We start from the raw sequence: 25,336 nt of genomic DNA, 5'->3' as shown, positions 1-25,336 counted from the left end.
CGTTGAAAATTATCCGTCATTTTCAGACGTCACTGTTTCAGCTCAGCTCAGTAGCCCTCTAAACGCCGCGGTAATGTATCTTCACGCTGCGAAAGAAAACTTTAGGCATAATCTATAGCGGGCTCTCGCGGTGAGGAGAGCTATGATGGGTTGGTGAGCACATAAAAATCGGACCTTACTTGTACCCTGATAACCTAATTTTGGGCTAAGGATCCAGTTATCGGTGGCGTGGCGTGCTTTGCGATATATTGACTGATCTGTCAATTAAACCGATGGAAAAGGATCGATAACAGGGTGTTCGCAAGAACGGACCTCAATAATCGATCCTTTGCCATAGCTTCAAATGGGGAAAATACTGGATTAACGATCATTTACGCCTCGCCAGTCGCTTGTATCAGGGCTTGACCCTGCTAGCTAAAAGGGCTGACGGCGTCAGCGGTGAGACAGGTTTACGACGTTGTCAAAGTTACCAGTTGATGATGCCATTAGAGATACCAATTTTACCATTGAGAGGTACCATTGGGATAGTCATTTATCATGTCATCAACTATTTATTGCTCCCGGAATTTGTTTGGCGATTTACAGGAATTTTAACAGTTTGGTTCATCTTTCTACTCTAGCGTCTAAGTCTCCAAGCGTTAGTCGATAAATTAGGCAGTTTGCAACCCATAATGGACCAGTAATACATTTTCGTACACCAAAATTTCAGGAAGAATACGATTTAGGCAACAGATATTACTGAAATAAACTTCTAATTCAGATATTAACGTTTCTAGTTTACATTTGTAACTTGAATTTTGAATTCCCCACCTACAAGCAAAACAAAAGGCTTAATTGAATAAAAGCGTGCTATACAACGGTTTTGGCACGCGTCTTAATTGAGGGATGTAACTTTCCTGCCCTGTGTTGCTCTAGGTGTTAACAACGTGCATCAGCTGACCGTGAGCCCAAGCACCAAGATCGAGGTTGCCATACCTATTTTCATACCGCAGAGACGGTTATGATAATATTTGAGACGCAATTTGACTCGCGTGTACTTTAGTTTTTTTCGTAAGCGGGAGGTTTAAATTTACGGGTCGAAAAGCGTTAAATATCTTAGTAACAAGTTTATCTCAATTTGGTCTGAATCGTGTTCTACGTGAAATTTTTAATAATTCACATCATTTCTGCTGCACGGTCTATGCATGGTTTGCATAGTTCGTATTATTAAATTTCGCTGTTCTCTCAAGTTTTAAGTTTATAGTCAAATCGTTATTAATTGATTCTCTGTCTCATTTTATTTATTCTCGATAAGCTTAATGGGCCACTGTTGTTGATCTTAAGAACTTAAAGAGACGAGTTTGCTCATTCAATTTTCTTACAGTTTATAATGAATGCAGAAAAGTCTTTCATTGGTAATGCTACAACCTGCAACAAACATAATAGGAGGGGAAACTCCCTCTCTGAATCGTAGCATTTCGGAATTTCTGGCCTTTTTTTCTTCTTGAGAATTAGACGCTCCTTACGAAGTTTCATAGTTAAAATGCATAGATAGTTAGGGTAAATAGTTTTCGAAGTGTATATTTTTTGATAGAGTATACATATATATTAATATTGTGCGGAGTTTCAAGAGTTAATAACGTCTGAACTCCCAAAACTGAAATACTGACAGAGGAGTATGCGGTCCCTTAAATGAGGAGAAACTAGAGTTTCCAGTTTTACCGCCAATTTCGCGTTATGCTTACAATATTCTTGGCTATGACTGACTTAAAATTAAACAAAACTTTAATAAAAACACGTTTTTATTTACAAATTAAAATATATACATTATATACAAGTGTTATCAATTACTGTTTATATGTATAAATATTTAAAAAATAAATATTCCCTTTCTGCTAATGTTATAATTGAGGTTTTGAAGTGCGTTGTGAACTTGGAAGGAGATCTAGGATAGGAGATTTGTGGATTTTTTTTATATTTTTGAGGACATCTCAAAGTAAAGAAGTTTTCCAAAACATTACAGACCCCCTCACACTTGGGTGACCACTTTGAACGGATTTGTTGAACCTCGACAATTGTCTTGCTCCTGCGATGGACCGTTTTGAAGAACTGAACTTTTCGCAATGCACTACTCGATAGAGTTAAACAAAGAGTTACATTTGCATTGCGGTGTTTCAAAATCTCATTTTCTATGTTCATATTTTGGAAGAAAAGGAAGAAACATTTTGCTTAACATTTTGCGGAAATAATCTTCACGTAGGTAAGAAAAATTGCATCAATTTTCTGGTGAGGATGCTGATTGGTTGCCTTCCAAAAAAGTAAAATAGAAAATGAGATTTTAAACCAACGCAATGCAAGTGTAACTGTTTCGCTGAACTCTTTTATTTTTAATCAATTTAATAATTTTATACCCGAAATATATAACGTAATCAGCGGATTTGATGAAACATCAGAAGAATATTACAAAATATGGCATCGTTACATTTTCTTTCTTCAAACAAACTAGTTTATTGTTATGGGATCAATTCTTTCGAAACCAATCAAATGCATGCCTATCAGCATCACGAGCGGTGTGGAAGTAGATACTTTAATAAAGCTGTATGGGGGTTTAACTACCTCTGATTTTAATGCATTGTTTTTTTCAGAATGTACAAACTCATGTTGTTCTCATTTTCAGTGTTTCAGCATTTTCTCCTACATTTTTACTTTTTACAAAAAAAATGCTTACAGTATAAATGTGCCTGAAAATACTTTTAACTCGTAATATTTTTGGCAGAAATCTCAAATTCACTGATCCATAGTTTCCTTGCAAAAAATTCATTCTGAAACATTGTAGAGAAGTCCCCTTTTTTCACCCAAGTCTTCAATATTTAATTTTAATGCAGACTACGAATCCTGTACACCCAAGTATAAAAGAAATTCGGCGAGTAATTTATAAGCCATGAAGGAGATATACAACACTTTTTTTTGCTATTCAGTTTGGTTTGGTAAAACAAAAATAATCCTCATCCTTACACAAAACTCGAGGAGACAGAATTCTTTTCACCCTTAAATTTCCTGAGAAAATACATATAAATCAAAATGGTTTTCTAATTAACAATCTTTAAATCACTACAGTTCGCCCTTTTTTCATATCGTGTTCACAAATTCTGGTGAGAGTAAAACATCTCAATACCTTAAGGCAGTGTATATGGTGTCCATCTGTATTAGATTCACAGGGACTCTTCGTGAGTCGCCGATACCCAACCATTTTTATTAAGGAACAATTCAAATTTCATGAGAGCTGACTTATGTTAAAATCACATTTTTCTTAAAAATTACAACTTTTGTGACTAGAGATCATTATAACTGTCCATCATTTCAACGATTCTGTTATAGATCATAGCTTTCGCTGAGACTGCCCACATAAAATCCAAGTGGTTGAATGAGGAAATTTTAAATTTTCCGGCCAAGTTTGGCAATCTCTCCGCCAAATTATTCACATCCTGAAACATAGTTATACAATTAAAATAGGATATTTACAAGTTAATGCAAGATGAATTATTAAATAAGAAATTACACGAGCAGCTGACTGGGTATTTTTCGACGCTATTGCCTTTCGTCGTGTTTTAATGACTTCGATCTTTCCCTTTTAATTTTGAGACGGGAGGGGTTTTTACATGCAATATACATAAACTCCAGAAGAGTAACCCCTCCTTTGGATTGGAGTCCCTGTGGTATCGAAAATTGTTTACGACTTTGACGTCTGGATCTGCTGGGATAGATTCCACTTAGCCTTAATCCTAAAAAAAATTGAAAACCTAGACCGTAAGTGGACTCTTAACACTAATTCTTCTGTTATCCGTGGACATTAAAATAAACTCAATTGTTTAAACAAGGCTCGTGAGGCATAAAATGTAGTAAAACTAGCTTATTAGCTAAATTTAATTATGGACGTCGCATTGCAGAATCAAGAAATTTTAAAATTACAGCCTTTTCAACGCTGACCGATCACTTACGAGACTTTGTAATGATACGCTGAACCACTCTAAGAAAAATACGCAAATCTGGTTCAAAATCCTCACTTCTGTTCAAATACAGCACATAACCTTTTCTTCTCTTTTTCTAAAAAAAAATTAGATAGACTGAGTTACCTCTAATGTCTACTGATGGAAGTATTACAGTAGAGGAACGAATGATATGGTAGAAAAATATGAGTATTTTTTTACGTGACTCAACATTCTTTAAAAATACTCGGTCAGTAACTTTCTGCTTTATATTTCTCTGCTTCGTTAAGCTGCCCATAGATAGCGAAAACAGTCTGCTATCACCCACTCCTAGAAGTAACGTGGTATAGAATCAAGCTGATTGACTTTCAATGATCGAGATTTTTGGTAAAATTTAGGTTAAAAAGTGAATCGCAAATCTTAGTCATAAAACTCCATTTCGAAAATGAAATCATGAATCTCGGTGTATCCTGTCTTGTGTGTTACTGATTGCTAAGTGATCTAAATCTAGGGACCTAACTGTGATTTTTTAGTTTTACTCACTTTTGGCGTCGACATCCAGTCATTATCACTATGGAACATGATAACAGGGACTTGAATATTCTGTAAGTTGTACTGCGGCGGCCTCGTGCTTTTGTATACTTGCCGGTTTGTGTACCACCCGTAGTCGTATTGGCCAAAAGTTAGGTCTGAAACCGATCAATTTTGGCGATTATGAATGTTCTAACATCAATTTTGTAGCGCAATGTGCCATTATTCAGCATGCAAGTTAGCTGGGAGTATATGTTTTTTCTTTTGACATTACGAGCTCCAGAAAAATGGACGTTAGGTTTATGAGCATTTACATATTAAATTGAATATAAAAACGACCCCAAGGTAAAATGACTATTTGCACCCCCCCTAATAAAATGTTTCTGCACTTGAGAGTGATTTTTCACAATATTTTTCCGATTTAGAGAACTGAAAAAAAAAAAATAGATTTAAGATTGAAAAAATCTATCACCTTGTGACGTCGTTAGGCGGCATTTCCCGTTTAAACACATACACATATTTTGCAAAGTAGGTAATTTTGCCATATCTTTTCTAATAATTGTTTATTCTGGAAAACAAGCATATTCTCGTTCTCAGTCTATTGATTAAGATGCAATTCAAATGCAGACAAAATCAAATTCAAATTGCAGACACCTGCAAATTTTCCATTACCAAAAGTGGCAATAGAAAATAATCGGATGAGAGACAAACAAATTATAGAAAAAAAGAGAGGTACCCTTTAGGCAAGATTCTGAGGAAATTGCGTTATTTTGCATGGACAATTTTCGATTTACTACTGTAAATTGCGTAAAGGTAGATTATTTGGTTTTATCGTCGTATTATGATAATTGCTATCCTAATTCATAAAACTCAAATTCTCAATTTTTGAAAATTTAATCACTCTTGCAATAGCAACAGTACCGAAATGTTCGCCTTTCTGTGTTTGTTCCTGAGCATTTAAACATAGATGAAAGACAATGAAGTTCTATTGTGGGGTGGTGGAATGACTTACTAAAATATGTAACCAATTATAGAATGTCTAAAATATTTTCTGCATATTCAAACAATGACGAGGCTCAAAAACGAAATGACGACTTGAATACTCTAATGATTTTGTTGTATTTAAGCTGCGAAAAAATAAATCAAATCTTACAATAACCCATGCTGAATTTATGGCTGTGACTTAGCACTGCTTTAGACTTTCACGCGCAATCATCCTCGAAAAATTTAAGTTTAAATAACTATCTCGCAAAAAGGTTGGCAGCTTGGTTATGAGCCACGGTGTGATGGAATGTGACCCGTTGCGAAATTCAAATTCAATTTGGAATATTGTTGGATGCAGTATTGAAACTTCGAGTAGTATTGCTCAATCCTAAGCACATACTCAGTGTCCGAGGCGCTAAACACTTCAAAGGCAATGGACCCAGCATGGTCCATGATTGGCAGCCTCATGCCTCAATCAAGTCTAATTCTGGACCAGCTTTGAAATCACTCTTCAATTGTATTACCCACCAGCGCCGATTCATTTGGAGGTAGTTTATTTTATAGAATTTTAAATTGAAGGCTGCATGAATTTAAGCTGCAATAAAAAAACATGTGCAGAGAAAGGAAAATCCGGTGCCAATCTCATTACATTAACTGTGTTAAAACAATCGAATCATCATTTTTTAGGCAAACAGGCGTAACCAAATTTTAACGATGCCTCGGCATCATATTTTGATCAGAAAATTCTTAGGTGTTTCTACTGAGATATTTCACTGATTTTTTCCCAAAACCAACGGAAAAATCGTAAAAAAATGGGAAAGAACTGTACATTCCTATTCATACAAAAATCGGAGTATTTGATTCAATTTTGCAATGTTGGAATGAAGTTACGTTTTCTCGCTTGGGGAACGACGAAATAATAATAGACTATCCAAATGGATGCGACGGAATAAAAAGGTAGCTTTTTCGTTGGATGCTCCATATGCTCCAACTATATTCCTCTGTTGCTCCACATACTTACGCACTTTCTGAGTGCGACGGAAGATCAGCAGTTTTTACTCAGTCTAGCATTAAACATGAATATAATTAACAGGATTGTGGATTTTCTCATACGGTGCGAAAAATCATTAGGGTGGACTTTGAGGTACCTTGTCTTAACCAAACTTTTAAATCGGTATCATTCAAGTTCAGTAAATTCCAAAATGACGATTTACTTCCTGATGCTTGAACAATAATTCTCCGGCAATTTACAAGGTAAATAGCGGGTTAAAAATGAGGGGAATGTAGAGAAGATGGGGGTCTCACCTCTCTGCATACATTGCACGAAATGTGTTAGAGTTTTCGAGGAGGCCCCTGCTGGTACGTGGCCTAATATTGTTGGCACGAATGTCTGAAAAATAATAGCATTTTAAATAAGTATATATTGCTCATGGAAACATAATTGACATTGTGAAGTGGTAAATTACCAACTCATATGATTAGCTAAAAAATTGTTCATTTGATGACGGAGGTTAGATTACTTTTCAAATTATTTTTAGATTATCTTATTTTTCCAGTTCCTCTTTTGGTTCTAAGGGTTTTTTATGGGTAAAATAAGTTACTCAGCATAAAAGGCAACTACTTACAATTTTTAAAGCTTCTCTATCCGATTAGGAAACTTTACATCAAAATTTGTGTATTTTATTTACAAGTTTGTGGCTCAAAAGTTCGCAAAATAGCTCAAAAATTCTTCAAAATGGCGTTGAAATTTGAAAATTTTCTGCGGAGTCTCTTCTGTTCTTCTTTCGCAGGCCCCAACCATCTGGTTTTTTTTTTTTTTTTTTTTTTTAACTTTTAGGCACTTGCCGGACCCTCGCTAGCATTCTAAGCCACTATTACATGTCTGCATCCATTTTTTCATGATGAATAATCTAACAATGCAAGTCACGGATGAAAAATTGTAAATAAAATTAGCTGGGACTGGACAGATAACAATCCATAAGCACTCTGCACTATAGTTTCATTATCAGTGGGAATAATAAATGTTTGGTGGACATTTACGACAAAAAACTCGGTGCATTAATAATGTCTTTATCATGGACTTGCTTCAACTGCTTTCTTACGAGAAATTAATTCTCACTCCCACAAGATTGCTATGTTTGAGTATGAGAGCCTGAGAAAATACTTTTTGTGATATCATCATGCCATACTTTTTCTCGAGTAGATTTAGCTACCTTCAATCGTTGACAGTCCCCGTTTTTTATGTGGGAAAAATTACCTAGCTGGTTATGCAAATGATCTCGTGGTACAAAATGTTGTTACATGGTCAGAGATGTTTGCGATTCTCTTAGATTTTAGCAATTTGTACTTATGTTCTCTCATCTTCATTTATGTCTATTGATTCTGCGCTAAAATAGGACATGGGTGAATTGAGCAACGGCAAAAAAATTGAAAAAAATCCGAATTTTCTTGGGGTTGCTCAGCACCAATGCCACAGAAGTATTTAAATTTGTCAAAACAATTAAAGGTCATGAAATTATCAAGGATAAAGAGGGCAAATTTATGATAGCCTCATTATGGTCTTTTTAAAATAAAATATAATCGACACATTTAAACCAAGTCTGAAATATTTTATGAATCATACGTAAAAAAATGAGCAGTAATGAGGTCACGTAAAATGTTTTTACAAAAGGACCTTAAATTATAACTTTGAACACAATTGATTTTTCAGTTTATCAAAAGAAATTCAATTGGAAGCACGATGTTTTAATTATTGTATCGTGCAAATTTAATTATTTCAGCAAAGTCGGAAACTTTTGAAAAATGAAAGATTCAATATGACTGCGCGGTGTTTTAAATTGAAACTTGATAAAATTGAGAGATTTCTACTACTTAATGTTAGCGTGACACGCTCGTTCTCTTAAAGTACCCATTTTCTTTGATGCTGTGAATGCTGTGATTGAGATTCTTCAGCACTCCAATAATGCCCCTTCAGTCTGCTAAGATGCAAGAATACTAACGCGAGTGTGTTGATCCTCTCACAAGGCAATTATCTTTTTGCGAGAGCTGCGTATATACGCAGCCTGCGTTTGATGTTAGTGAATACATCAGGTTCTACGAATTGCAATCTAATCACTTTGAAAATACTCGAAAGTAGAGGGAAAATGACATAAGGTATGCATCATGAGTTTTAAACCTTTAATTACAAGGTTTCAAGTTATTGACTGACCGGTGTCATTATCTATCTGATCGTGGCTCTCTTGATATTTGTGCGGAATGAGACTATAATATGAATTAACAGATGATAATATATACAAAGAATATACTTTGGACTGAAAATTAAACAGTTTTAGTCTAGATTTGGCATTACTACACGTTTATTCTCGTTTGAAATTTGTTTTTCATATTTTATGTCGGTTGAATAAATATCCAGTCATGAAGTAAATCGGTTTTCTATTTTTCTGATTGTATTTCACGGGGTAAGATTTGCTGAGGTATGATCTTAGGTACGAATATGCCATAGATGTTATATCGTAGGTTTATTTTGAATATATCCATCAGGTGAGCTTATTGTGCTAAACGGATGATAGGAGCGGAAGAAACTCCTGCAGAAAGAAGTGATACCGGCTTGGCTTCAAAGTTAGGGGTCAATGCCGTTGCGTGAGCGTTGTTGCATCTTCCAGATTTGAAGGCGAAACTATCGTAAACACACTCACAGTGGTTTATCCTTACTCACTGTATCTTATAATTTCGTTTCACCTTCGAGAGTACTCCTCCTATTCTGTCGTTCTTAGAAACAACGTCGCCTGAGCATTCGGAGGTTGCTAAATATCTTACGACAAAATGTTTCTTTTCGAGGAAAGTTACGGTTGCTATTATCTTAAATTTGCCAATGCAGTGGATTGAATTGTGAGTAAAATTTTGAAAAATTCGGAGAGGAGAGGAAAGTAACCATCGTAAAAATTTGGGTTTAATCAGCGGAGAACTTCTGAATGCCCATACGGCGCACAGTGGATTGAGTCAATAAGAGAGGTTGGACAAATTGCGGACTCCTTAAACGCTCATAACTCCATTTATACAAAACTTTGAGGTTCTAAAAATGGTTCCATTGGTTTCCTCGTGAAATTATTTCTTCTGGAGGCACCCATTGAAATTCAAAATGTGACGAAATAAACACCAAAATTTGCATTTTTCGTCAAAAATTTCATGTCCAACCTCTCTAATTGACTCGATCCACTTTGCGGCGCTTTTACACGGCATACAAGACGGTATTGTTTATCGATGGCTAAAGTAAAAAGAAGGCTTAGTGCCGATTGTGAAGTTGCAAAGCTCCTCTCATGTATTATTTTTTTAGGAGACAACCAATCTATGGTATTTCTTGAATATTTTGGCAATTTAAACGAAATAATAAAAATAATTAATTATAAATAAATATTTTACCTAAAAAACTAATATCAAAACATATTTCATGTAACTTACCTTATTAAGCTTGTTCGTGTCATACCCGGCTATCAAAAAGAGAGCGTTGTTACAGATCCCTCGGCCGAGAGATCCTTGCTGACAAACCGTTTGGTTTACTAACGATAAAAATCGCTGATTTGGCAAAAATTCGTAATATCCAAGTGTATTACAGAGCCACTAATGAAAAAGCAGAGCTCGTGTTATTAATAACAATCATTAGGAACAACAAATACACCGCCTCTTACAGTCATGACAAAGGTCTCATTAGAATATTTTGTGCCAATCCCAAACGCTTGTACTCATAATTCGCACGAAATTCCGTATTCCCAAAGGATATAGACCAATTTCCAGTGTTCTATTACTTGGTGTAAGATACGTTTCGTTGAAAACATTTCAGTGATAGTTTTTTTTTTTGGTACATTTTTATGCAAATTGAAAAATGCCTTAGCTACCTGTCCAGAATCTTAAATGGAGAAAAACCCAGTAAATTGATACTTTTGAGCAAGAATTGCTCAAAATGTCAGCCACCATTCTTTAGGATGCAATTTCATATTGTTCCCCGAAGCCAGTTTCTGCGTTTTTCAGTGATGTTTGTGCGAATGGTCCAACCTTTTTTGTCTCTGCTTCGGCTAAAGAGAATAGTTACACCTTTTTTTTTGACGTCGAATTGGAGAAACGTAAGTGAAACGTAAGTGAAACGTAGCTCTTGCCAATCCTTTTGGCCGAAATGCAGTTCTTTGTTCCTGCCACCGCACCAGAGCCGTGGCGTCAGATTTGAATTTCAAAAATTTTGCAGTCTTGATGGTCAAGAACAAAGACGACCCTCTGCTGTTCATAAAATGTACGAACAGCCACCTCACAGAAAACAAGTTAATTTTCATTCTTAACGAATTGCTTGCTCTGAATTATTTTATTTGTATCAACAGCAGACGGTTATATATTTGTCTTGGGCCAGCGGGTTGATTGTTGATATTGATAGACAAAGCTTTAGACAAGAAAAACATAAGGAGTAAGGATCGATCCTATTGGTTGAAATGTGTGATTCTCATAGACTGTAAATCTATGTAAGGAAGAAAATGATGGACTGTAATTAATGGGTCTCTCGCGGGTTGCCGTTAGTTAGTCAATTGCCTTACTTCCTTTGTCCATCACGACCACCTGTTTCCACCAATGGAATGCCTTCATATCCCTTTTGTCTTCTTTGTCCATAGCTTTGTCTATAAATTCCAACAATCAATCCGCAGGACTGTAAAATTGTTGACATTCAAATCTCGCGTCATGACTCTAGTGGTGGGGACGCGAAAAGTTGCGTTTCGGCTAAAGAGGTCACTAAGGGCCGACCAGCGTTTCACTTACCTTGAAACTGGAGGCTTAAAAGTGGCCAATCGATGATCAGTGCCTGCGCTACTGACCATTGATACGCCGAAGACAAACCTTCGATAAGCCTCCTCGAGGCCTCGAATTCAATCGTGGGCGAGAAGCGTATCGACTCTTACCATCGTGCGCGAGGACATCTTGTGGACCAAACGCACATTCCTATCTAGGAATGTGCGTTTATTGAATTAGGCTTAAAAAGTTCGGAGGCTATGGGATGGTTACACTTACCGCGAGCGGATCCGAGATGGTGGATAAGAACCGAATGACCGGACTCCGAACGTAGGTCAGGTATGCAACGGGCGCCAAACTGAACATGACACGCACTTTGGAGTTGTACTCGGGCCGTTGCGAGCACAAGACGTAGAACATGGTCGTGCCCATCGAGTGACCCACGTACGACAACGAGCTCTGCTCTGTTACGTTCAGAACATAGTCGATCATCGCTGGTAGGTCTAGGATCCCCATCTCGTGGAAACTGCCAACATAGAGTACAGAAATGAATAAAATGTCCTTTTAAATCGGATTTTAAAGCGGTGCTTTGTCGATAACTATTATGCACAATGCTGTACAGAAAGAATAGCACGGGATTGTTGGATGACACGGACGTTTCTACTTAACTGTGGTAGCACCTCAATAAATTAGGTTACTAACTCAACTGTTGCGGCACTAACCCAAATCTCTCTCTACTCCTATTCTCGAGTTGCAGTACTATCGCAATTAATTGAAAATGTCCATATCATTCAACAAATTGGGGTAGAACACTTTTTTTGGTGTGCCGGGTTGATGAAAAATGCTGCATGTGTGATTTGAGAGTTGTCGAATTTCCTCCGATGAATTGTTTATTTTGGAGGAAAGTAATGCATATTTTTTCCTGAAATTTTCAGATATCTTAATATAGGTGCGATTAACATAGCTGCCTAAAGTTGGAAGTGCGTGTCTCCGATTGCGCCCAAATTTGCGCTTCAAATTTTTTAATTGATTCAATAAAAAGTGATAAAGGTGAATTGTGTCCATATTCTAAATTGATTGCATTGAAAGTTTCATCCCTGCAATGTAAGCTTGCGCATTACTGAGACTTCGTCCAGTGAGGAGAATAAAGACTATAGCAATCTGTATGGCAACTCAGCCTGTGAAATTCGTCTCAGTAATTTAAAGTATAGTTTTCTTTTTAAACAATCTATAACCATTGGAAAGATCATGAAATTTCTATGTATGAGTTAATTCATATTTGCCAAGCACTGTCAAATTTTCTCTTGGAGAATCTTGGAGAAGATTCCTCCGACTTGCAACACTGTGCATTTACCCGAAGGAAATTATCATTGAAATATTGACGAGACTGCAGTTATGCATGGTCATCTTGACCGCATGACAGCCCGAAGTATATTCCTGAGATTAAGAAACTGGGTAGGGACGTGTGTCCATCTACTGAGAGATTTGCCGCCGTCATCTCCTAAAGGGGTTTTCAAAGGTTAAGTTGGAAATTCAACCACTCATTACCATTGACCGGGTAAAGCGTACAGCACTTGTGCTCAATACAAACGAATTAAAAAGACAATAACTCCAACCTGGAGGCCACGATCCGACATATTTATCCAATGCAAGTGTATATTCTCACAATGTTGACGTTGTAGTTGCGAGAGAAAATGGAAACAAATTATGGAGTATGTAAACTCTTAGTCTCCACATATCTCTTGAAAACCCTTCACGGAAAAAATTGATTACCGATTTAACAATACAATTGTTACAAGGGTGACTGAAATGTTTCAAATGTACATTTTACAATAAAGGAAAGCTTTTTAACCACAGGGGAGGTTAAATTAGCATTTTATTATGTCGTCATCATTTTTTTATTGTACAACCTACATCGAAAAATTGCAGTCACTATTTTTACTAAAAAATGGTTAAATCAGCAATTTAATTTTTTCCGTATTGCGGAAGTGGACCATTAAACATAATACGCGAATAACAGCCACAAATATACATCTTCGTCTATCTAAAAGAAAAATTTGGCGCTGAAAGCAGGTTTATTTGGTGGTCTTGCGAACATCGACTGATTTTATAAAATCCCTCTGGAGACAAAATAAAACAGTTTAAAATAGAAAAAAAAAACGGAGAAGTTTGTACACAGTTAAAGTGTGTACCTCAATTTTTAGCTCGGGTATTAGACAAGGTAGGAATTGAATCTGGTTAATCTTTCTACCCTCGCGTTGAAGTCTTCAAGTATCATGATGTCGATGAGTTAGACCTCCACAACCCATAATTGAACCAACGAACGAAGTACAAATTTATGCATTTTGATACGTGTTTCTTGACCAAATTTTCGCGTGTAACACGATTATCGCAACGAAAATTACTGAAATCAACTTCTTACTGAGGTATCAACGATTTTAGTGAACATAGCTGGTTACGAGAATTTTGAATTCCCTGCTCACAAGAAAACCATTATACTACATGAATCAATAACGCGCACTACAACAGTTTTGGAGGCTTTTTGATCGGAACATGTTCTTTCCCACCTTGTGTGGTTCAAAGTGTTAAAAACATACAAAAGCTGAGCCTAACCGGCCGAGATTGAGCTTGTCATATTTTTATACCACAGAGATCGTTACGGTGATGTTTGGTGCGCGATTGGACGTAGGCTTTTGTTTTCTCATTAGCGGGAGGATTAAATTTACGCGTAAGAAACATTAAATATCTAAGTTAAGAGTTGATTTTAGTAATTTGCATTGTTCTCTGTAAAATTTTGGTTAGAAACATGCGTCAGAAAATTAATTTTGTACCCCGTCTACTGTTCCATTATTAATTTTTTTATTTTTCACAATTAATTTCGGTAGTATTTACTCGCCTTTTCTAAGGCAATGTGTAAAACAACCTGTGCAAATTGGTCCTAATAATATTACTTTACCCCTGCTTCCTGAAATACTCATTCTATGATTTATGAACTTTAAAACCGGAGGGAATAAGGTTCACCGTCAGGTGGAAAAGTGCCTTTGTCTGGTGTTGGTTTACTATTGGCCTGATAAGAATTTAAATTTTTCCCGTCTTCCTAAACATTATCCTGTCTGAAGAATGGAACCCAAACTATGGATACTTATAGAATAGATTGGGTCACCTGAAGTTCCAAAATTTTCTAGGGCTCCGAGCTGGATCTAATTTTAGGTGTTTTCGGGAATATGTATTCCCTCTGGCATTACCCAACCACACATCGTAACCAGCGTCTGCGAGGACAAAACCTGGAGGATCAAAAAACAATACGGAATTTTAATTCAGCAGATCAAAAAAAATCAAGGAGGGTCTAATTTTCAGAACAAAGGAATATAATCTTGAGAGAGAGGAGAGCTAGTAAAAACACAGACCAAATTGAATGACACAAAAGTCTGCGCATGGGATAAGCACATGAGGTCACAAGAGAGCATAGGTTAAAATGAGGGTATGTCAATCACTGAAAAATTTGCATGTTACGCATTTCTTCTTTCATCGTCTAGACGAAGATTAGCTGATACCAGAAAGTGTGCTGTTGGATCTTGAAACAATGATACATGGAAGAAGGAGAGCAGATGGTTTTGTTTTGTTCCATAAAACGTGATTTGAATGAAAAACCTCGCGCGCAGGATTGGGGTCTTTGATTGAAATGAAATTGTTTCATTCTTATGCGTGGCAAAATCTCTACCACATCCATATGAAGAGTGATCCAAAACTGCCTTAGTTTTGCAATAGCTCAAATACTCAGAGATGTGAAGAATGTTTTGAATCTTAGATCCACAAGTTAAAATATGTATGCTGAATTAGCGCTGTGTGGTGCCATTGAATACATCTGTTCTACAGTTTTCAGCTTCGAAAATGTTTCTGATCACAGGCTAAACTGTAAACGAACACCGCGTCCACAGACATGGTCATTGTATCCTTATTGTCATGGGAACGGAGTTCCCCATGATATTAGAATCGTTCCGTTGCTATCGCTATGGGATTCCCTATACCTCTGCGACCTTGAGCGTTTCGCCCAGTCTCCGATTTTTGGTTGATTTTCCGATTTATCAAAAACCGTTGTATTTTTTAGCCAATCATGTCTCTACGTCAAGTTGTGTAGATTTGTAAAATTCGCTTTCAGCGAGTTTTTTTCCACCTTGAGATGTCGTGTCTGACTGGTAAATCTGCGCAGAACCACGAAGTTCCGTTTTTGGGCAAATTCTTTTTTTTGGGAGGTTCTGATTGGTTATTTTTCGCCATCAGTTTTCTGTTCGTTGGTGCAAAAGATCGCCTACCTCGGTGTTCTTGAGGAGCCGCCATTATCCCACCTCAAATTTGAAAAATAGAAGTAAAGAAATAATAACCATCGTACAAGGTGGAAAATTGTTCTGGAGGACTCATTACGGATAAAGAAGTCAAAATCAGAGCTCGATTGATTGATTTAATTCATGGATACGCAAATATTGCCTTAGCTCAACTGCCGCGATCGGAATGCATGCTGGGATGAACCTCGAGACGCATTAAAACAGTGCGAACCATGGCTCCTATAGCAATGCGCTTCATATTCCAAAAGCAGTCAAGGTCTCTTGTGATAAGTCCCGCCCATTGCCCGAGTCTTTTAAATGCTATTTTTACTCTCGTTCACGCGGATCCGTTGTAGCCTAGTTGACTAAACCGCCTCGTATTTTTGATTAAGTGCGGGCACCCGGCGATCGGGAGTTCGATACCCGACGATGGGAACTACTTTTTAATGGTTGTATTGAATGTTTTAGACTAATCATCAAAAAATAATTAATAGTAGATGATAAATGTACGAACATTTCCTCGTGAGTTAATATGTTAAACAAAAATACTGGAATATACCTCCTTCATATAATCAGCCACATGTTCCCCCAAATTAATGACGTTATTTTCTTTTTTCAATAAAGTTAATTTGCATTCAACGTTCGTAAGTTAAGCAAAAAGTACCTATTGATACAAATAGAAAGACATGAAAATAGTATGTCTAACATTTCAGTTGTTTTTTTTTTTATTTATTTTTTGTTTTTTTGTTTTTTCAATAAAACAAATTGACTGGGACTAGAATCATCGTATCTCTGAAGACAAAAGCTAAGTTTTTTGATACAGAAATACTAATATATTCATCCTTTATATAATCAGGGAGATGTTGACCCAAATATTGATGTATATTTTCTCTGTTCGCCGAAATTAATGATGGTATTTTCTTTTTTCAATAAAATTAATTTACATTCCACGTTCTTAAAGCAATATTTTCTCCAAAATTCAGCAAAAAATAACAATTTATACCTACGCAAAAAGTAAATAAATAAATAAAGCAATGACATGAAAGTAGTATAGGTAGTACACATCTAACATTTCGATTACATCTATTTGAATGAAAAAAATGGCAACTTAGGAAGCACATAGGTCACTTATCGACGGTGAAACTACCAAACCACGTATCTCGGTTTGCGACGTCGCAGACTTCCTGTCATACCTTATTTTTTAAATGAAAAGCTACTTAACGTCCAGTCTTGAAAATTTCCGTGATTTTTCCTCTTCGTGCGGAGAAAATTCTGTGAAAATTTCAAGGAATGATATTGATTTGGCCTACTTCAAAAAAATAAAATGTGAGCGGAGATTTTTAAACACCGCAAACGAAATACGTGGTTTGGTAGTTTCACCGTCGTTATGATGCGTATTCGGGCATATGCGTAGAGTAAAAATATCATACTTTACGCCGAAAAAACGAAACTGAAAGTTAAATGCGTTAACTTCCAAAAACCATACATAATCCAACGAAAATAAATAATTGGTAAATGACAGCTTTCTTGTATGCAAAGAAAAAAAATTAAAAATGTTAAAAAAGAGATGTCGACACAAAATTACATAGCCCCTTCAAGTCTGAAGATACTACAAACGAACTATACCTTAAAATTTTCATATCCCAGAAGCAAAAGTTCCCATGACGAATATTGCTATCGCTAGCGATTGCAAAAACCAACTTGTTTTCATTTTCGAATGGTTAATTGCTGAAAATGTAAAATAAGTGCTAGTTCCAAAATTCACCAAAAGAGATGCGACAACTTTTCGGTAAAATTCATTTTAATGATTGTAGCCATTGTATTTTTTTTCGAACAGCGTTTTAATGTGATGATCGCAAAGAGAAATTGAATCAGCCCATCCACACTTCTCCCTTTAAAAATATTTTTCAGAATTTTTCATAAAAATTCTCGGTAACAAGTGACAGCACAGTTAATTCTACTTTTTTTGAGTGAAACAATCTCACAACCCAAAATTATATATCGTACTTTCAAAATAAAATGAATATTGCAAATGCGCCATAATCAAAACTGTCTGGTCATAAAAAAAAGAACGTCCCTTTTAAATTATTCAGAATTTTTCCAGTAAGAATCATCCTCGATCTTCAAAATTTAGGAGAAGATAATTATTTCTTTGATAAATGTTTCTAGAGAAGTTTTATCTAAGGAGCCACATTGAACATGAAGTATCGGCTGAGTTTTGTCGCTAGTTTTAGGTGAGGCGTTTCAAATTTTCAGCTTCGCTTTGATTTGTAAAAAGTAATTGCCCCCTCCCCCTTAATTCCTAAGATTTTCTCAGGATAAATTACTTGCGCATAGCGAAACAAATCACCGGGGTATTCTATGATTTTGATGATTAGTTTTCATTTTGGAGAAGATAATGTAACAAAAAGTTATTTGGAAACCGCGGTGCATGAAATTCTATCTCACTGTAAATTGATTGAGACCAACGACTCGGTGGTGAAATGTCTTCGATAATTAATAATTTAAAAATTTATATATTTATTTATTATTTAAAGATCAAGCTGTTATTTCTGCTACTGTTGTTGTTGTTGTTTTAATTCGATATCATCGATCCCTTCGGTGATTTCTTTTATTGCCGTCGGGTCTGCATCAAACTGTGGGCATTTTCCCCTTCATGGTGCAACTAGACTTCATCAAAGCCTGATTTTTGATCAGAGAATAGGATAATCTTCCGGCATGGAAATGGACCTAATGCCTCAAAACTAATTATAACGTCGCAGCTAATGGGATAGAAGACGAGCAACTCAACTGAAGTCCGCTCTTTGTATGGTAATCATGCTGTCGAAATAGTGTTTCTTTCCTATTTCAGCCTGGCAATTTTCGTGGGCATTGAACTCGTTCTAAGATCAAGATGTATAAGACTCGACCGGAAGACTTTTCAAAAATATTATGAAATGCGTTGTGATACTTCAGTTTTATTGAATCTGCAATCTCCTGAAAAAAAAATGTAAATGTCTTTGTTGGAGTATATTTCCTTAGTTCCTACGCAGCCACCATAACTGCGAGGAAGTATCTACTTCTCATGGGTTGATCCTGATTTTGGCATTATTCCTGACATCCGCCCGTGAAAAACACAAGACACAGTCTACGGACTCGACTAAAAATTATAAAACGAAATCAGATCAAAGCTTCACATCACGAGAAGCTGAGCACTGGAGTTGATCTCTCACTTCGAGCTATCCGCCATCCAAACTTTTTTTTGGACGTAGCTCCAACGAAGAATTTTGAGGATGGAACATTAATTACTTTCTTAAAATACACTAATTGCGCACTTTCTTGCCTCTCGTAATAATTATTATTTGTCACTTTTCTCTCATATCCTCTACGGGAAAAACGATATTGTGCTGAGCACTAACTGTTTAGATCAAATGGAGCCAGCTGATATGGCAGTACTGCTAAGACCTAAAGCACCTATATAGGGAGAGTATGGACATGTCGAAAATTTTGAGGTTAGATGACAGAGCTCTTGGACCCCAAAAAGGTAGGCAATCTATGAATTCAAATTATCCAGAGTGATTTATAATCTCAATTTTTGGGAACTGTCGTTGGTAAAGCGCGTATTTGATTTGGTTTTTGCATAAACTTACTCATTTTTGCGGAAAAATGCTTACTTATGAATTTTCTTGTCGATTTTCGTTTGATATTGGAGTCTAAAGATTGACAGTGGCATTTTTCGTTTTCAAAGGTTACCTACCCTTTTGGGCCCTAAGAGCTATATATATCGAGTTGTCCATACTCGCACCCTATGTAGGTACTCAACTGAGACCCACAGTCTGTAAGGCTGGACCCTAAATTTTTAAGGCTCAGCGCTACTGCCCTACTAACTGGCTCCACGTGATCTGAACAGATACACTGCAAAAAAATTCTCGGCGTTTTTACCAAGGTCCGTTGGTACCTTTACCATCGCACTTTTTTTTACCAATCATTGGTAATTTTACTAAGACAGAGTGGTAAGCTTATACCTAAAAACCGGTATTTTTACTGTTTTTTCAGGTAAGAATACCACTTTTATTGGTAACTTTGCCATTTTATCTCGGCAATTCTACCACAGTCGATAAAAAATATTGGCGTTTTTACCAAGGTCCAGTAAAATTACCGAGAAAGCTCAATAATTTCACCGAGATTTCTCGGTAAAATTACCAATTCCATAAATGGTAATTTTACCCAGAAAAAACTGGGATCAAATAGAACCCTGAATTCTTGTTAATTTTACCCTTTTCTCAGTAAATACACCGATATTTTTTTTCAGTGCAGTGCTCGGCACTGAAACATTTTTCCCGTGTCATTTACCCGTTCAACATGCAGTACCCTAAACATAAGATTTTCCTGTTTAAGTTCGCAAACAAGTTGGCAGCGCCCGTCGGAGTCGAGCAATTACGTACACGTGCTGTGAATGAGAATCGTCGAAATTGTGAAAGACCGCGCCGTGTCGTGACCGAGCGAAGTTCAAAGATCCGCGGACAGATGCTCCGCGAACTGCTCAGTTACTCGCTGGCATTGAATCCCTAAAATTATGGTAATCGTCCCGCCTGCAAACTCACATTTACGAGAGGAAAACGGCCCCAACTATATTTCGTCCCAAATATTAAAAATAATTTTGAAGTGTGCCTCGTGATGCTCCGAATTGGGATAGGCCTTGGACCGCGACGCAACGGCTCGTAGGTCAAGGTCGTCGGCCCGTAAAAGATGTATAGCGATGCTGCCGCGAGAGCAAAGAGAGCCGTAAGTCACACATTTTCGAAATCGAGTTTCCTTCGAAATCCGTCTGGTCTCTTTTAGATGAAATAGCTAAAACAGCAAAAGTTGTCTCATTTTTATGAAAACGAGACATAAAAAAGCCGTAAGTGCGCAAAAATAGGTGAACAAAAGTGTGTCTTCCTGACAAATGAGAGCAAGTGGAAGAAATCAAGGGTGTCACTACCTTGGTGAATGACGTCATACACCGAATTTTTTGAAGCGCGACATCTTACAATTAGTTAACAGTGAACGTAAAAAGTTTCTGTCTGGACGGATCTTATTATTTTTAGCTAATCTACAAGAATCTCTTTTAGATGAAATAGCTAAAACAGCAAAAGTCGTCTCATTTTTATGAGATCGAGACATGAAAAAAGCCGTAAGTGCGCAAAAATATGTGAAAAAGTGCGTCTCCCTGACAAACGAAAGCAAGGTGGAAGAAATCAAGAGTGTCACTACCACGGTGAATGACGTCATACACCGAATTTTTTGAGGCGCGATATCTCAGTCAACATTGACCGTAAAAAGTTTCTGTTTGGACAGATTTTATTATTTTTGGCTAATCTACAAGAATCAAAACACGATTCTGTGACCAGCGCAACTGATCCATTCTTTGCAAAATCAAAAGAATTTGCCGACCAAATTGATCTCCTGAGAGGTCCTGGCATCTTGGGTTCAAAAATAACTTGTCATATTTTTAGCCACAAAGACGATGTAGCCATTGGTTTTGTCCAAAATTATTCCTAGCTCCAATTTTTTCCTAAAATTGAGGTCACTATAAGGATGGTGATTGTGACAATTTGAAAAATTAAATCACTGTAGATTTAAGATATTTTGGATTTGGAGTAGAAATCTTTCGCTGCGACTCTATGTGTCAAGCGCAGGTAATTTGGACAATCAATTTTGGTTAAAGGTAGTGATGGAAATTCTGATCACGTATTCAACCCTGTCCGCGGGGAAAGAATTTGACCGGATATGCAAAATTGAGCACTCCCATGATGTGAAAATCGTCAGCCATTACGGCTTCAACTATATATAAAAGCTTTTTTATTGAGCAATCTCTAAACAAAACCAATGACATCATCAAATTCCTCGCAAAATTTTGCATTCGACTAAACACGGAAATTTTAAATACCAAAACCTTGACAGCGCCTCATACCTCATCCTTTTGTTTTACGTCGAGTGGGGACCAACTAGCATTGAAGTACACTTTCAGATCGGTCCGTATAAAACATCGCAGGATAGGCAAATTTCATCATGTTGTCAAACCACGCTCAGAAGCAGAGGCGCATTGTCCCGTCACGACTGCCGATTAAGAAAGAACCTGAAAACGCCCGAACAATGCACCATAACCCCCTGCAACATGACCACGGTGAGATTGTGTTTATTTTATTGCTCTTATAAAGGTCCCGTTTATCGGAACGAGAGCAGACCTCAAGAAGGACCTAATCGCTCTTTTTATTGTACACGCCAACGAGAATGCTAGGCCTGATTTGACTGAAGTATTAGTACCCTCCTTTCCCCTCCAGCGGCGAAGCTTGAATGATCGATTATCGATATTTCCCCATTCGAACTTATGGAAAAGAATCGATTACAGAGGGGTTCGTTGCGAACACCCTGTTTATCGATCCTTTTTCACAGGTTTGAATGGTGGATCAATCGATAAATCGCAAAGCACACCACGCCACTGTTCCCCTCCATCATCTGCCTCACAGTCGGTATCAATTGGATATTTTTGAATCAAAAAGTGCCGTATCTATTCTGGCATGAGCCCTGAGATGCATAAGAACACACGCATGATGAGGCTCATGTTACAGTGGATATAGCTCCTTTTGATTAAAATACTTCCAAATAGAACGTAGTTTCGGCTGAACGTCGCGACGCTATGTGCAAACACGCTCCGGATCATAAAAGTGCACTTGCGAATCGCCTGCTTAGAGGTATTTTCACGTACCAGCCTCTGCGGCTTCTGAAGCCGGGCTTCAATGATGAAACTTTTCATGAAGTATAGATTAACCAAATGGACGTATTTCTGCAAAATGGAACTATTTGCATTATGACGTGAGCCCTGTTATGCATATATTCTTATGGGTCTTAGGGCTCATGTCGGAATGCAGAAAGTTCCGTTTGGCAGAGATACGTCCAAATGTGAATAGATGCGTTAAAATTGAATGAATAGTTCATCGCGATTCGTCCTCCCGTTTAGAGACAATTTCCGCTCTGCTAATTCTGCCGTGCTACGGAGGAATGTGGTAAGAGTATTCGAGTGATGCCAACTTTCTTTCGATAAAATGTTTATTTCTGAGGAAAGTTGTGCATATTTTTCCTTGAAATTTTCAGGAACTTTAAGTGAAATTACGAACAGAATAATCTGAAAATTTGAAAGAAAAATATTCATGAGTTAACCAGGAGATTATTGTTTTATCAAAGGAAATTTGGCAACGCCTGAAGGTTCATACGACGTTATTCCTTAGTACGGCAGAATGGGTTAGGTACGCTGGTCTCAGAATCGTGCTTTGATACTTGATTCTCGTCGATCAGCCAAAATATTAAGGTTAATCTTCAGCTGTAGTTCTGAAAAAATCCACCACGTCGCGCTGCTAAAATCCGACTCCGAAATCAGTGAATATTTAAATATCACAATAGATATCTTAAATTCTAAGACTCATAAGTTCTAGCAGCATACGTCTGGAATCCTTAGGAACAAACGCGAGCTTTGAAAGTTTAATAATAAAAGCTACAATTTGATCCCAGTTTCTCTTACGGGATATCTGTAAGTGCGAGAGAGACAGCTCATGGTGGGAGAGAGATATCTGCAACCGCTGAGAGCGATCCATCGCGATTGGTTGCATCAAGGTCATCATGCTTAACCCTACTTTTTTCTGGGATCAAATTTCAGAGCTTCAGAAGTTTCTTTTTATGTCGTTTTTAGTGTCAATAGGAAGAAGAATGTTATTGCTAGAACTGATGACTCTTCGATTTAAGCAGAAATTCTTTTAACTTTTATAAAAGCTCAAGGACTCACGTAGAGCTGTACGGACTCTAATAGCGTAGACCAAAAAATCAAAACACAGCGGTGGCGCCCCCTGCGCGGAGAAATTTCTTACTTCACGCAGCTGTAGATAAACCTTAAGATCCGTCCCACAGCAACCTTTCCCGTTCAATATTAATCGAGATTTCGCGCTTTAAAAAATTCTGTTTATGACGCCATCCACCGCGGTAGTGACACCCTTGGTTTCTTTCCATCTCGCTTCTATCAGTCACGGAGACACACATTTGCCCTGGTTACTCGACGTGAAACTTGGATGAAAGCAAAGAGGAAGAAACCAAGGGTGTCACTACCGCGTTACGTGGCGTCATGCACCGAATTTACCAAATTAAATATTGAACGTAGAAAGTAGAACGGTTTGGTGGGAATTTATTATTTTAGGCTAAACTCCGAGAATCAAGCATCAAAACACGATTTTGTCACCAGCGCAACTGACCCATTGGAAAAAATGTTTGATGGGTATGTTTGAATGCGTTATTACATATATATATTTCCATTTCTATTCAGTTGTCAATCTTACAATTTTCGTGATAATATTGCAAAGTCTCATGGATTGCTTGATTCAATGTATATTATGGAATTCTAATTGTTCGTAATGAACTCAAAGCATTTACGATTTTTTATTCTGAAATGATAGCGGAAAGTCGAAGGCCCGTACTTCAGGAACGCACTTCAGCGATGCATTCACGACTGCAAAAATGTCAAAGGAAATCGACAAGCTCAGCGTGCATGAAGGCTATTTCAATTGTAATCTTCCGCCGCATTTCTAAGGCGCAATGATACAAATATTTGAACTCTCCGGAATGCGTGAGGTATCACGCCGCATTTGAAGGCGTTTTCAAATCAGCCATGTTCCGATACCCGGATTATCGTTTTGCATAGTTCATATTCTTTTGTTTTATTCCGTACCACTTGTTTATTTTTAATCCTCGTATATAAACCACCATACCTCATTTGCTAAATACTATTCTAGGTGGAGCGCACTTCAGCTACGCATTTACGACTGCAAAAATGTCAAAGGAAATCGACAAACCCAGCGTGCATGAGGGCGATTTCAATTTTGATGCTCCGTCGCATTCCGAAGGCGCAATGATACAACTATTTGAGCTCTCCGGAATGCGTGAGGTATCACGCCGCAATTGAAGGCGTTTTCAAAACAGCCAAGTTTCGATATCAGGTTTGTAGTTTCGCAAGAAATTGGAGCACAAAATCAATAGAATGACTGATTTTACGAGCTAATGCAACTTAATAAATTTGTGTTTTATTTGACTGAAGCGTTAGAAAACAGTTCGGTCAGAAATTTAAATTAACCTACGGCCCATTATAAAATTGGTATAACAGAAGCCAGGCAGAACGTTTAAAGAAAGTTTTGCAGAAAATTATGCCTTACGTCAATGATTGCTTCAGGATCATCGAATCGAATCACTGGTGGATTGAACTGATAGAAACGAATCAATGATAATATGGATGAAAGGCAGCCAACCTCTGTTGACTCTCATAATATCTCAGTCAAAGCGTTGAAAAAAATCTAGTAAATGTTTCTTCCCAGTTTTTTTTCTTTTTTTTTTCTTTTTTTTCTAATATATGTATTTATTCAGGTAGGTATGTGTGTTCCCAAACAACCCTTAGAAAAAAGATTACCTAAAATTTTGTAAAGCCAAAAGCCTGATGAATCTCTTCCTGGAAGAAGTGAACCGCTTATTGATGCCGCCAGTGGATTTCAGGAGGCTTCAAAAATATCTGGAGGCGACCTGAGAAATTTTCACGACTTCGACGGGAGCGGAGGCGAGAGCTAGGAGTGAATAACCTGGCAACGCAACAAAGAGAAACCGGGCTATACCCACGTAAACGAAACCTTTCTTATTTTTTTTTTTTTTTTTTTTTTTTTTTTTTTTTTTTTTTTAAAGAAAAATAAGGAATTTCAAAGGTTCGAATCTGGTCGA

General features: G+C 37.1%; 1 protein-coding gene across 1 annotated transcript in view; it reads right to left on the bottom strand.

The window, feature by feature from the left end:
* Positions 1 to 1,791: 1,791 nt before the first annotated feature.
* LOC109036182 (lipase 3) overlaps positions 1,792 to 25,336 on the bottom strand; it is a 67,096-nt gene continuing 43,551 nt past the window's right edge. The window contains exons 3-8 of the mRNA XM_019050160.2: positions 14,410 to 14,530; positions 11,526 to 11,772; positions 9,939 to 10,097; positions 6,786 to 6,870; positions 4,509 to 4,654; positions 1,792 to 3,464 (exon numbers count right to left, since the gene is read on the bottom strand). Coding sequence (XP_018905705.2) covers positions 3,312 to 3,464; positions 4,509 to 4,654; positions 6,786 to 6,870; positions 9,939 to 10,097; positions 11,526 to 11,772; positions 14,410 to 14,530 — 911 coding nt within the window. The 3' untranslated portion in view covers positions 1,792 to 3,311. The remainder of the gene's footprint in view (positions 3,465 to 4,508; positions 4,655 to 6,785; positions 6,871 to 9,938; positions 10,098 to 11,525; positions 11,773 to 14,409; positions 14,531 to 25,336) is intronic.

Source organism: Bemisia tabaci, chromosome 3 (assembly GCF_918797505.1).
Source record: "Bemisia tabaci chromosome 3, PGI_BMITA_v3".
Lineage (NCBI taxonomy): Eukaryota > Metazoa > Arthropoda > Insecta > Hemiptera > Aleyrodidae > Bemisia > Bemisia tabaci.
The sequence above is the reverse complement of the archived record's forward strand: the minus strand, read 5'-3'. Positions and strand labels throughout refer to the sequence as shown.